This window comes from Lygodium microphyllum, chromosome 2, assembly GCF_053477565.2.
Source record: "Lygodium microphyllum isolate KBCC chromosome 2, Lygodium_microphyllum_v1.1.10, whole genome shotgun sequence".
Classification (NCBI taxonomy): domain Eukaryota; kingdom Viridiplantae; phylum Streptophyta; class Polypodiopsida; order Schizaeales; family Lygodiaceae; genus Lygodium; species Lygodium microphyllum.
The window spans coordinates 117,875,997-117,889,259 of NC_141136.1; the positions used below are offsets into that span (position 1 = coordinate 117,875,997).

General features: G+C 38.1%; 1 protein-coding gene across 2 annotated transcripts; it reads right to left on the reverse strand.

The window, feature by feature from the left end:
• Positions 1-922: 922 nt before the first annotated feature.
• Positions 923-11,592, reverse strand: LOC148040228 (uncharacterized). Of its 2 annotated transcripts, none has more exons than XM_087697817.1 (2): positions 10,516-11,592; positions 923-1,319 (listed from the first exon to the last, which is right to left on the reverse strand). In XM_087697817.1, exons 1-2 carry the CDS (start codon positions 11,554-11,556, stop codon positions 1,305-1,307), a joined length of 1,056 nt encoding a protein of 351 aa, XP_087553943.1. In that variant the 5' UTR covers positions 11,557-11,592; the 3' UTR covers positions 923-1,304. The 2 variants fall into 2 exon arrangements, with proteins under 2 accessions (XP_087553943.1, XP_087553934.1); XM_087697808.1 differs by lacking the exon at positions 923-1,319 and adding an exon at positions 1,356-3,769 and having other exon boundaries at positions 10,516-11,584.
• Positions 11,593-13,263: the final 1,671 nt, after the last annotated feature.

Genomic DNA, 13,263 nt, shown 5'->3' on the forward strand with positions numbered 1-13,263 from the left:
CACACACACACACACACACACACACACACACACACACACACACACACACACACACACACACACACACACACACACACACACACACACACACACACACACACACACACACACACACACACACACACACACACACACACACACACACACACACACACACACACACACACACACACACACACACACACACACACACACACACACACACACACACACACACACACACACACACACACACACACACACACACACACACACACACACACACACACACACACACACACACACACACACACACACACACACACACACACACACACACACACACACACACGCGCGCGCGCGCACACACACATGCATGCATTTTCTTTGCACATGTACAAATGCGCATGTGTGTTTCTTCTTCCCATAATAAGTAAAAATTTTTAGTATTTGTCATTTTCCCTCTAAGATCTTATGAGGGTCCTGTTGAGTGGAGATAAGGTCTTTGTGAGTAAAATAAAATTTCATGATATTTTTTTTTCTCTCTATTGATGGAGCTTTTTGTTTGGGTTATTTGGAGTTGTGTAAAGAGGAGCATGTGATTCCATGGTTTATATCTTATTGTTGCGTTATGTATTTAGCTTGTTATCACTATATAAATCACACATGTATGTGCATTGTGTGCTTCTCTTCCCAAAGGAAACACTCATTTCATATTATTTCTCATTTCATAACAATGGGTCTTCCTTATTGATAAGTGCAAGAAAGGGGCCTTGTTGAGTAAAATTACAAAGAAATTTTCTCTAGAGAGATAGTTGCATCAATACAACTTTTTTACATCTATCAATGAGCTTTTTGTTTGGATTGTCTAGGGATAGTGCACAAAGGAGCATTTGATTCCATAGTTTATGTCTTATTTAATTTCAAATTGGGTGTTGTTTTATGTGGTATGGTTATGTTTTTTGAGGAGATTGATAGTTTTGATAGTTTTGTACTTGCATTAGTATTCCATGTTGGGATTTTGATACTCAAAAGAGTACATTTCACACTTCAAGATTGGAAGTGTTTGGCTATTGAATTTGTACATTAATTTGTAGAAATGTCCAATCAGGACACAAGGGGTCACAACAACATTTTGAGAGTCCTTATGCAGGAGAATAAGCTAGATGGCACCAACTATCCCCTATGGACTTTTATGGTGTGAAATCTACTTCTTGTGAAGGATATTTGGGATTATGTCACCAGTGATATGCAAAGACTGGCAGAGTTCTCACCTCAAACATATCATCGTGGTAATAGAGGATAGCCAGTTGCTCTTGTTGCTTTTACCCCCACTCCTCCTACGATAGATCAAAGAAGGTGTTAAAGTCAATGAATAATCCAAAAATTTAATTTTAAAGTCTTGAACATGACCCAATAGCTTGGTCCCATGGTCAAGCTAATGCCATGCATTTAGTATGATAAATGAAAAAAGTTTTCCATACTACACCAAAAATCTGATGACAAAGTGTCAAAAGTGGGTTACAAAAGCTTAAAAATGGACAAAGTATTAGAGTATTCTTCCAAGAAATAATCTAACCATAGAAAGATTAGCCATGATGGGAATTAGACTTTTCCTAGTTTATCTAAAACTGTCTTCAAATTTTATGAGCTTGAAATATATGAAGCTATTAAAATCATACACATGAGTCTCTTATGGTAGAATAATGTTACATTTGATATAAATTTATTGTCAAAGTCAACTTTACTCACATAGAATCATATTAATAATTCAAGCTAAATTTGCTACAATATAAAACAAATGTTTCATTTAGTTTAAGAGGTGATATTTATGGACAAACATCAATGTATTTTTCTACAAGATGCTACTAAAATCATAATATGTCATTTTCTTTAAAATGGTAAGTAGGGCAAGATTGGGATGGCATTACACATCTTGAGTGTTCTGAATAGCCAAAGCTAGACTTGGATTGAGAGCCTGAAGATAGGTTTTGTGGCACGAGGATTATGAGACCTTTGTTAAACATTACAATGAGACTACAATGACAATCGAGATCAAGATGTGCCTTCTTTAATCTTGGAATTGTTGGTTGCTTTTGCTTGCATGTGAGAGTAGCTAATGGTTAGGAGAAATGGAGGTGAGTGAATATGTGAGAGCTATTCAACCTTGCATGGTTTTAGCTCCTGAAGCAATAGGAGTTCTACACTTGTCTTATTGTTCAACATGGTTTTGGATTGACAATGCTAGATGGTGCCAGGGAAAGCATTTGCAAACTCAAACAATTGATTCAAAGAGGAGCATTGCATTTTCAAACTTAAATGATTGATGAGAAAAGGGACACCCAAGATTCTAGAGTCATTACTAGCTTTGAGAGAGTCCATGGAAACATGGAGGTTTGGTGTGACATAACCCCAGTTATCTATAACCTTGATTATTGAACCTTCTTCATATATATTATAGTTATTAAGCAATTTAAGGATATGGTGGAAATAGGTCCAATGCAATGATCAACTATCATGTCAATGGCTTTATGACCATCGACTCTAAAAAGTAATGGCAAGGGAAACATTGGACATTGGTTCTACCACAACAATGCGAGCAGGTAAATATTATCTATATATAGATATCAACATACACTATGAATACTATTCTCGATTTTGTTTAATTATAATTAACATGTTCCTATTTATACTTCAATAGGTTGTCTTTTGAACTTTTCAATTGCACTCTATAAATGAAATTTAAAAATACAAGGTATATGATTTTGGTTAGTGGACATAATTGACAAAATCCATCTACTTGAGTAGTACTACAAAGAATCACATCACAAATCATGTAAAAATCCCTTGTGTTTGGTGCTCCAACCACCAAAGGAAACCCAAATGCTAGATGCAACAACTGCCCCAAAACCATCGTTTTGAAGTGGTGAATAGATGCCTCCAAGATTGCATGCAGCTAGTGTTTTTAAAAAGTAGTACAAGGTGTACTTGATGTATGCTTTTCTCCCATGAATGTTCATGCTCCCAAGCCTCTTTGGCATATAACATGTGAGTTTGGAGCATCCCAAATATCAACTTGTTTTTGTAATATATCATAAGCTTCAACGCATTGTTCCAAACTTTGCTTTGTCATATTTCTCCTCATCTTTGCAAAGTCAAGATCTACTGCCTTGTCAAAGTATTGCTCCCAATCCACCTCCCAATCTGCTATAGGGTTACATAGCTCTACTGAGCTATTACTTCCGATTCCAGCATATGACATGTCCAAGGAGACTATCATCGAGTGTGCATTAGATCCAGTTGCTGCTGGTCTACAAGGCCTACAATAAGCACCATTCAAGGGCCCTTTGCTTGAAATGGAAGCTACTGGTACTCCCACCAATGGGTTCATGGGCCATGCAAAACCTCTATGGCTCACAATACAAAATGGAAACTCCTTTCTATCAACTTTAATGTTATTCAATGCCAATAGGTTTTGCAAACCTTGTTCTGAATTGAGGTCTTTAAGTTGATGTGCATACAAAGTTGGTATGATTGTAAATCGTGATAAAGCAACCTTACTAGTTTTCCAATTTCCTATGCCCAACCTATCATTTAATCCAAAAAAGTTACCACCAATAGGTATTGTATAGGACATAGGATCCAAGTTGTTCAATGGTAAGAGATATCCATTCCAATAGGAGTCAAGACGTGTTCGAATGATCCAATCATAGGAAAATGAATGTTGTTGTTGGTGTTGATTAATCATTTTTGCACAACCTTCCACTAGGTTGAAGTATTGTAGTAGGCCCTAGTAATCAAGATGGACACTTTTAATTAGAAAACATCTCTCTCTCTCTCTCTCTCTCTCTCTCTCTCTCTCTCTCTCTCTCTCTCTCTCTCTCTCTCTCTCTCTCTCTCTCTCTCTCTCTCTCTCTCTCTCTCTCTCTCTCTCTCTCAATCAATCAATCAATCAATCAATCAATCAATCAATCAATCAATCAATCAATCAATCAATCAATCAATCAATCAATGAATGCAAAGCTATGAATAGTATGTAGTATAAGAGTATGAAGTATGTAGAGAATAACTCACACTATGGCTACTATGCCATCTAATCTCTCCCCCCGCATTTCATCTTTGAGGTTTGTGGAATGTATGCATGCTTAACATAAAGTGGCAAAAAAGAGCTTATCACTTGATACATTGGTCAAACAAGAGAGAAAAAAATAAATTACAACAGGTGTAGTTTATTTTCAAGAAGGATGTGTCTATGAAATGGCTAGTAGTATACAATAAATATATCATCAGTGTAGGGAAATCTTCAGTTGTGCATAAAATGATATATGCCACCTCAATCAATGCTCTTGATACATGCCAATGACAGATCAGCTAAAAGTTTGAAGCATGCCATATAAGTAGTTGGAAAAACATGAGATACCTAACATGAGTGCAAAATGTAGAAAAAGCATATGTCTTGCAATTGGAGGATTGTTGGTACAAGAAGGAAGGTCTATGGCTTATATTTCACAAAAGCTCAAACTATATAAATCTAAATACACCATACATAACCTGAGCATAATTTAGAGATGCTTGTGGACTAAGATCCTATGGGAAGCTCACAACAACCAAATAGTTGGACTTTTGGGCTATGCAAAGGAAGAATTCACAAGAGTTATCATTGGGAAATAATGAAAGAGGAGGTCTATTTCAATATGTGACCCAATGCCTAACTTGCCAAAGAGTCAAGGTGGAAAGAATCAAGAGACCTAGAGAAATTCAATCCTTGGACATTCTATAAATGAAGTGGGAATCTATAAGTATGGGCTTCATAGTCGAATTACACTATTGTCATTGAATATGGCTCTATCATGGTAGTGGTAGACAGATTAACCAAGGTTTTCTCACTTGATTCCAATCAAGACTACCTACAAATCTTTTGATGCTGCAAGAATATTTATCAAGGAGTATTTAGACAACATGGACGGCTAGAAAGTTTAGCCAATGATATAGATTTTAAGTTCACCTCAATATTAGCTTGTCTATTCCAAGTCATTAGAACCTAGCTATGTTTTAGTACTTCTTACCATCCACAAACTAATAACCAAACTAAGAGCTCACTAAGAGAGTGAACTAACCATTCAAGGCATTCTAAGATCCTACTATGGCTAATAATCAAGAAGATAGATTTAACATATATTTCTCGTGGAATTTGCCTATGATTTTGGCTACTAGTAAACAATCAAAATGTCTCCATTCCAAGCTTTGTATGGATAAGAGTACCATATGCCATTGACTTGTTTTGGAACCTACTCTAAATATGGAAGCTTCTAAAGCTATGCTTAAAGAAATGGGCAAACAAGTTCAAGGCATTTGTCATGACATCAAGGCTACCTAAGATTGGTAAAACTCCTACTCGAATCCCAAAGGACAATATGCATCTTTGAGGGGGAAGATATGGTTTTTCTAAAGATAAGACGTAAGAAGAGATGACTATCCCTAGAAAAATGCAAGAAGCTTAGTTTCAGATAATGTGGATCTTTAGAAGTAATCTCTAGGTGATAAACAATCAATCTTACAAACTCAAACTATCACCCCATCTCAAGTTGCATAATGTATTTCATACTTGGGGGGTGCACCTTATAGAACATGGAAAATATTGGGTGAGTTCAAATGCATTTTATTTAGTAAAACTCACAAGATTATATTTACAAAATGGGATTTTTAATTACAATTTGAAAAAAATGTTTAAGTTTAGTAAAGTAAAAGGGGTCATTTTATGGCCTCATATCATGTAAAGAAAGGGTATTTCTTAATATACTTTAAACTCACATTATATAGACAATTTACTATAGGTGTGTACCCTCGAGATTTCATGTGACCCTACTTAAGCCATATGCACCTAACCTAGAACTTATACTTATGATAAACAAAAAGTAATGCCTACTTAAGGGATTCTGGAAATGTAACCAAAAAGGAATATTGAGATAAGAAAAAAACCTTTAGGAATTGAATCTTAAGAGAATGCATTCTACCATCAAAGGATTAACTAGAAGAAGATCCTACTTGGGTAGATCAGGCTACTCTTTAGAGGGAATATCCCCACTTTCTCTCATGATGAGGACATATGGAATTCTCTAATAACAAGAGGATATAATGTCCACATTGTGTGATCCTTATTAATAAAATAATCTAAGATCTAAAAACAATTAAATGAATGTGAAAAGATGTCAATATAGTGTTTTCTTTGAAGAAATTGAATTATCAATACATTTACACATTGATACATTATTAAATGCAAGTATAATGAACAAAATTTAGCCCTTTCAATTAGAACATGAAAAAATCCAATAAATCAAAACAAGACATTTGACATTGAAATGACATAAAATCATTGGCATAAATGTGTTCATCTAAAGAAAATAGTCACTCTACAGTTTTATGGTACTTTAATCCAATATGAGGAGTACATTAGGCTAAAATTGCAAGAAATAGGGGATGACATGCTTTGTATGCAGATAATTGGAGGAAGAAAAGAAATTGAGAGTAAAACAATCCCTAATCTGATTTTGTGGGAAATAAAAAATATCGAAAAAGAAATTGGTTTTTTGAGCAATGCATGAGTCGTAAAGCAAAACACAAAATAACCTTTAAAAAAAACAAGGAAAAAGAGGAAAAGCATGCAATGCGCGCACGTGGGCGCGCGCACACACGCACACACACGCACACACACACACACACACACACACACACACACACACACACACTCTCTCTCTCTCTCTCTCTCTCTCTCTCTCTCTCTCTCTCTCTCTCTCTCTCTCTCTCTCTCTCTCTCTCTCTCTCTCTCTCTCTCTCTCTCTCTCTCTCTCTCTCTCTGCCCTATGTAAAAATAGATAAGTGTTTAGAGGTTGTTCCTTTGTGAACTAGTAAAAGATACCCCAAAGACAAGTTCCCATGGCCCTAAACCAATGTAGAGAGATTGTGTGTGAACTCATTGTCAAAGAATCCATGGCTAGAGTTGAGGCGCATCTTGAGGTTCAAGTGCAATCCAATGAGGCTAGAGTTGGATAAATTATTAACAAATAAATGTTAATCAAGATTTACTCTAAATTTCTCAATTATCTTCCTTAAAATCATTTGAATGGTCATGTGTGCATTGATGGTTGACTGATTAAAAATAAATCCAAGAGTGCTAGAAAATTGCATCAAAATTAGTATCCCATTTTTGAAAAGCATATTTATTGAAAGTTAACTTAATTAAAACTTAAGAGACTAGGTCATGAGATTGCACAAACTTTTGGATGTATAAAATGGAATGGTTAATGGATTCTTTGTATATCATGAAGTTTAAATGAGTGGTCGAAGTATTGACTTTGAACTAAAATTATGGATGATGCTTCTAGCTATGGTTGTAGAGCACCTTGATTAATGTCTATTCTCCTCTTCGACTTCAAAGTAAGTAATTAAAAATAAGGAGTAATGTTTTCCTACTTACTATCCATAGAACATAGAGAGCTCAGTAATACCATTGTTTCACATTTGAGAGAATTTGTAATATTGGTTCTTACTTTTAATCTTATGTTAATATGAACTCTATTCAGCTTCCAATCATTCTTTCGGATTGGTTTAATTCCACATATGAAAAGGCATCACAAGGATAGAAGCCCTACATGCAAGATATAATCCAATGCTTTCATTATTTACTAAAGAATTGTGACATATTTACATCCATTAGTAGTATTATATTTACAAAAAAGTAGCATCATGACAAGTTGTATCCTTGCAAAAAGGAAAGAGTTCATGATTGAGATGAAATCAAAACATTTGGGATTGCTCTTTCCAAGTTAACATATAGTGAAGCATGATTAGATGGTGCCACTTTTCTACCCTTTACTATCACTTTTACATTTCTTTGATGGTATCACGAGAACTTTATAAACTACGATACTTAAATGTGCCTTTTAGAGTATCAATTAAAATGCACTTTCTCTACTATCATACAATTCTAAGTTTGCATCAAACTGTGCACTACATATGAAAAGTAATGTCAAAAAGTAGAAAGGTTGTACAAGCACCTAACCAAGCTTTTACCCTTCAACATTGAGATTCTTTAAATCCTCAAATAACTAAGAGCCCCTCCATATGGGAAACCTTAAGTTACAAGTGTTGCCATAAGGTTATTGCACCATGATTCTAGTGTTAACAGTTCCAAAAAGCTTACAATGGCTATTACATTCAACGATAACATGAGCCTATAAGCATTAATACAATATTATTTCACTGGAATGATAGTGGCAATTCCTTCACCTTAGGAGCACTTATCATAAGGGCAGGTTAGCACCATAAAAATATGAGAGCTTCCTTAAGTTGGAGCACAAAAGAGGTTCTCATTCTTCTTAGTCAGTGATATAAAGAATAACTTGAACTTGACAAGTTCTACATCCTATTGTGATGAAATTGTCACTTCATTAGTGTAACTATTTATCTCATATTGTTTGCCTCATATTGCACCACGATGTACTTTTTATGCCAACGAATACTTAAAAATTCCTCTACATGCTTGGGACTAAAGGGGCTCTTAGGGTGGTAATGCATTACATCTATGCTTGGATGCAATGAGTTTTATATGTAGTGTTTTATGACATGTTCCCATAATGTTGGACTAGCATTTTGCTATAATATCTCCACCAAAGTGCATCAAGTCCCAAAAAGGGCTTGAAATCATCTAGTATTTTACTTTTTAAGGTCCCACTCTCTCATGCTAGAGTCCAAATTGTGGTAGATGCTTAGATAGTTGCAAATAGATTATGGTGTACACTTAGGTGTAAATTATGGTGGTCAATTAGGTGTAGCTAGCAAAATCGAGTCTATACATACATTTACGACGATAAAAGCTAGGGTGGCATATATTTGTCTTTGACTCAATCAATTGGTATATTTGTAAAGACATAGTGTAGTCTTGGAAACTAATTCTCTAGTATCTTCAATGGGAGCTAAGCTCATGATTCTTTCCATACTTATTGATCGAGGAGTGGCCTAGAGCTACCCAATATCATATTATAGAGGATTTTTGTTCATGTGAACATCCTTGTTAAATGGAAGATTTCCACTTTCAAACATGCTAGATTGAAGTACTAAAGTTCAAGTTTGTGATAAAAATTTAGTGTGATATCAAAAGGAATCATGAAGTTGTACTTAATTTCAACCAATGTTTTCATTAGTTAATGATGTATTTGAATGGTATTTCAAAAGAGTTAGCATTTGTTAACTTAACTTCAACATTGGATTTTGGACACCATGTAACTTTGTAATTTGTACTAGTTCTTTGAGCAACACCATGCATAGTTCCATTGATTTGCATGTTGGTTAGTAGCACATGTTCAAATGCAAGTTGTCATGTTGGATTAACACCATCTTTGAGAGGAGAGAGAAGAGGAATCAATGTTGTGTGAGGAGAGAGGGTCATAGAGCACCCAATGTGAAGGCAACACATGGTAGGCACATTCAATTGTAACTTGGTTGTGAGAGGAGAGAGGGTCAAAATGCATCAATGCAAACATGGTAGGGACATATGGTGGTAAACAAAGTATTCTATCACACTCTCTAATTCCTCTTGATGTACTGGTGCAAGTTCAAGTTTCTTGGTCATGCTTGTGTTGACTTGATTGAGTAGATTGACCTATTTGTGTTGTGGCTATTAATTTGTGCCAAGTAACTCATGGGGTTTTAAGATTTTGGTATTATGGAAGGCTAAGAGATATGCTAGGTTGTTCTATGGCAATGTAATTTTAACATTGATATTGTGAAGATTCTGTGAAAGTCAAAAGAGATTTGATAGGTTGTACTTTGGCAAAGGGTGAAAGTACGATTGGAATTTGGTGCGTGGCCCTTAATGTTTGAAATAATTGCAATGATGATAATGTATTGAAGGTATTGAATTAAGGCAGGCAAGGCAGTTAACATGGAGTTGTGAATGGAGCCATGGTATAGAAAACTACTGGTCAATTATGTCGACATTTAGGCAACCTCTAAGAGCCCTACCATGCCTAAGTACATGGACTTGGCCCAGAGGGGCTTTGATAGTAGAAGACTATAGCCACACTAGAGTAGCTTTGCCTTTGTGGACCTTGCTACACAACACACCATTTCAACATTGTATAAAAAAGAAAAACTGATTAGACAAGCATTTTGGGGAGAGAGAGAGAGAGAGAGAGAGATTTCTATGGTGTCACATAGTCCCTCTAAAAATGGAGGGACTCTAAAGACTTGGTGAAGTAGTATCGTTAAAAGCGCTGATGAGTGGGTCTTGGTGCGGTCTTGGAGCTTTGGCAGATTGAGTAAAGTGGAACACATGAACATAAGTTTTGACTTTCGAGAATTGCCTAGGTCTTGAGACCGAGGTGTAGCCCATCAACCAATGATGACACATGTGAAAACCTACGACGAACTGAGAGAGAGAGAGAGAGAGAGAGAGAGAGAGAGAGAGAGAGAGTGTGTGTGTGTGTGTGTGCACCGAAAAAAACAGAGAGAAAATAAGAGCATGCCATAGTAGCACACCTGGATACCACGTGGGGAGCCCCAGTCGGTGAAGACATTTGCAGCGACCTCCTCGTTGAAGGTCGGAGGCTCGAATATGCGGAAGCGCAAGAGGCGGCAGACGTTGCGTCTCCTGCTCGGCCGCGGCCTCAGTCGCCGTCGTAACGTCGCTGCCGCTGCTGAGGATGATGACGAGGAGGACGACGATGCAGCATCGATCTCGATATCAATCCCCTCGTCACTAAGCACGTCGTTGAGGATGGATAACTTGTAGGAGTCCTCGTCCAGCGGCGAGTGCAGGAAGATGTCCACCCCTGCATAGCCGCCTGTCCCCTGGTCGATGGTATCGTCGCCACCGTCGTTATAATACTCATAGTCGTCCCCTGTACCATCGCCGCCATCATTGCGGCTTCCCTTCCTATTGACGGGGCTGCTGCCACTACCCTTGCTCTGCTGCCGCCTCCAGTTGCTGCCCGAGCACAGATCCGCCAACAGGTACCTCTTGATCGACGGTCCCGTCAGCTCGAACGCGCGCGCCCCGCCCACCAGGCACACCGCCACGCGCCGCCCCTTGGTTGGCTGGCCAGTGCCACCTGCGCTGCCGTTGACCTGCAGCCACGCAGGCCAATGATGACCCTGACCAGGGGAAGAGGTCGAATAATGCACACTATCATAACCGTTACCACCTTCGATATACAGCCGGAACGCAAACGCGGCCACAAGCAACAACACCAGGCAGATGAATATGGTCGCACGGGTCGGATAAGAATTAGAACTAGAATTAGACCGCCCCACCACACTCTTCCAACGATACTCCCAACGTCGCAACGGGATTATCCCGTCCTCCTCCATGTCACAATGACCCCCGCTCAGGCTTATCACGGCGTCTAGATCTGTATGTCTATCAATAGTATACACCATTGCTTTGTCGTCAATTTCAGATCTATTGTTTGCCTTTCGATGGTCAACTTCTCGTCTGATCAGACCAGACTTCTCAGCCTCCGGTTCTCGAGAGCTTCCACGCAAATTGCAATTAAAATATGGAGGGAAGCCGGAGGTCATCCATGATCTCTACAGAGAAGGAGAGAAAAAAATACACGCCATGTGCGCGGGTTTCAACGCCAGATGACCAGGTCAGCAACGCTTAAAGCTGACACTTGAACCACTGCACGAAAGCACGACTCTGCACATGAGCCAAAGATTGGCTATACATCAATCAAGAGGGAAATAAGTAAATAACCAAAGCTATGATCCTTCCGAGATGTGGAAGTAGCAAGTATTATGGAAAAAGTCGAAGCTAAACAAGGGATTCGGGAATCATTGAAAAGCATAGAACGCATAAGAAGACAAAAGCAAACCTTTTATATTTCAAATATTTGGACACCACCCAAAATTTTGAAACACTCCCACAAAGGAGTTAACATTTACATCCAAACCAACTAAAGTTTTAGAGCCCCGGCACACGCAGGCCAATTAACTTGTGTGTATGTGGGAAGCTTTGTCAACTTGTCAAGTGACAAGGTCATACCAATTTCCAAAGCATCACTAATGATGCGGAATAGAAGACGGTAAGGAGAGAGAACAAAAGGGTATGCCATGAGAGGAGAGAGTGTGTTTGGTGGCTTCTTGGCTCCTATCATATGTGGCCATGTATGCAAGGCTAAGAGAAGTCGATATAGTATCCTTAGTTTTAGAGGGACTACATCAATTGGGCATAGTCCTCAAAAAGTTATCGTCGCTGGGCTGCCCAAAAGATTACAAAAGTCGAAGTCATGCTTCCATGCATTCCTTTTCTTCCACTTCATCGACTCGGCTGGGCATGTCAATTCTTGAAGTGCAATTTTGATTAGCCTCAATTAGTTTTGCTAAATATGGTAGCATTTGTTGCCGAGTTCTACCTTTAGAGCCCAATCTTGAATAGCTAAGTAAACTAGCAATGCAAGTACATGTAGCCAATGTTCCTTGATTGCAAGAGTTAACATTCATTGGCAATAGTACCAAATTAAGAGTGTGTAGGAGAGATATATTTGAGGGATTGTAGAGTTATAGGAGAGAGAAAGCACACACATCAAATCCACAATGTTGTGTATTGAAGACTTTGGAAGTTAAGGGAGTACCGTCCTTGTTGCCTCCAAAAAGGAGGGTGCTCTACTGACTTGCCAAACCCCCCCTTCCCCCTCCCCCCACAAAAAATATAAATGCAAACCATCAGTCAAGTAAAACATATGGACACGCTCATGTCATCTTCTACCATGTGGACTCACATAAGTTGAGAGACTTGCATGTGTCCCAACTCTTATGATATGACCAAACAACAAGTGACCTTGCATTACATGCAAGTCCCACTAGTAGTACTTGGATCACGCTTCCTAACCACATGTTGGTTGTACCTTGAGGTACTTGAAGCATATAGATATGTAATCCATCTTATTGAGCATTCAATTGCTCACATTTTGTCATTAGATTTCTTAGAGATATATTATTCATAAGCATTTAATCCTTTTTGACCTAGTTCCAATGCAAAACAGACACTACTCTAGCACACATCTCAAAGACACAATAGGGTGTCCAACAAGTTGCTACTTAAGAGATTACACATTTGTTAATAATCTTTTAAGCATGGAGAGCTAGGCATGTCGTGTTTAAAGTCTTTTAATAATACTCGCGTTTTGCGTGCACGGAACACTAAGCCGCTTCATGGCAACTTTGCAGACTTGAAGCAATGAATGAAGTTGTTGTGCTATCACATGGCAACTTCGCTCAATAATC

What these genes read in the sequence shown, in the direction of transcription:
- LOC148040228 (XM_087697808.1), bottom strand. Translation starts at nt 11,556, where the DNA reads ATGACCTCCGGCTTCCCTCCATATTTTAATTGCAATTTGCGTGGAAGC. An exon ending in GCTCCCCACGTGGTATCCAG is followed by an intron (nt 3,770 to 10,515) that starts GTGTGCTACTAT and finishes CTTGATTACTAG; the next exon opens with GGCCTACTACAATACTTCAA.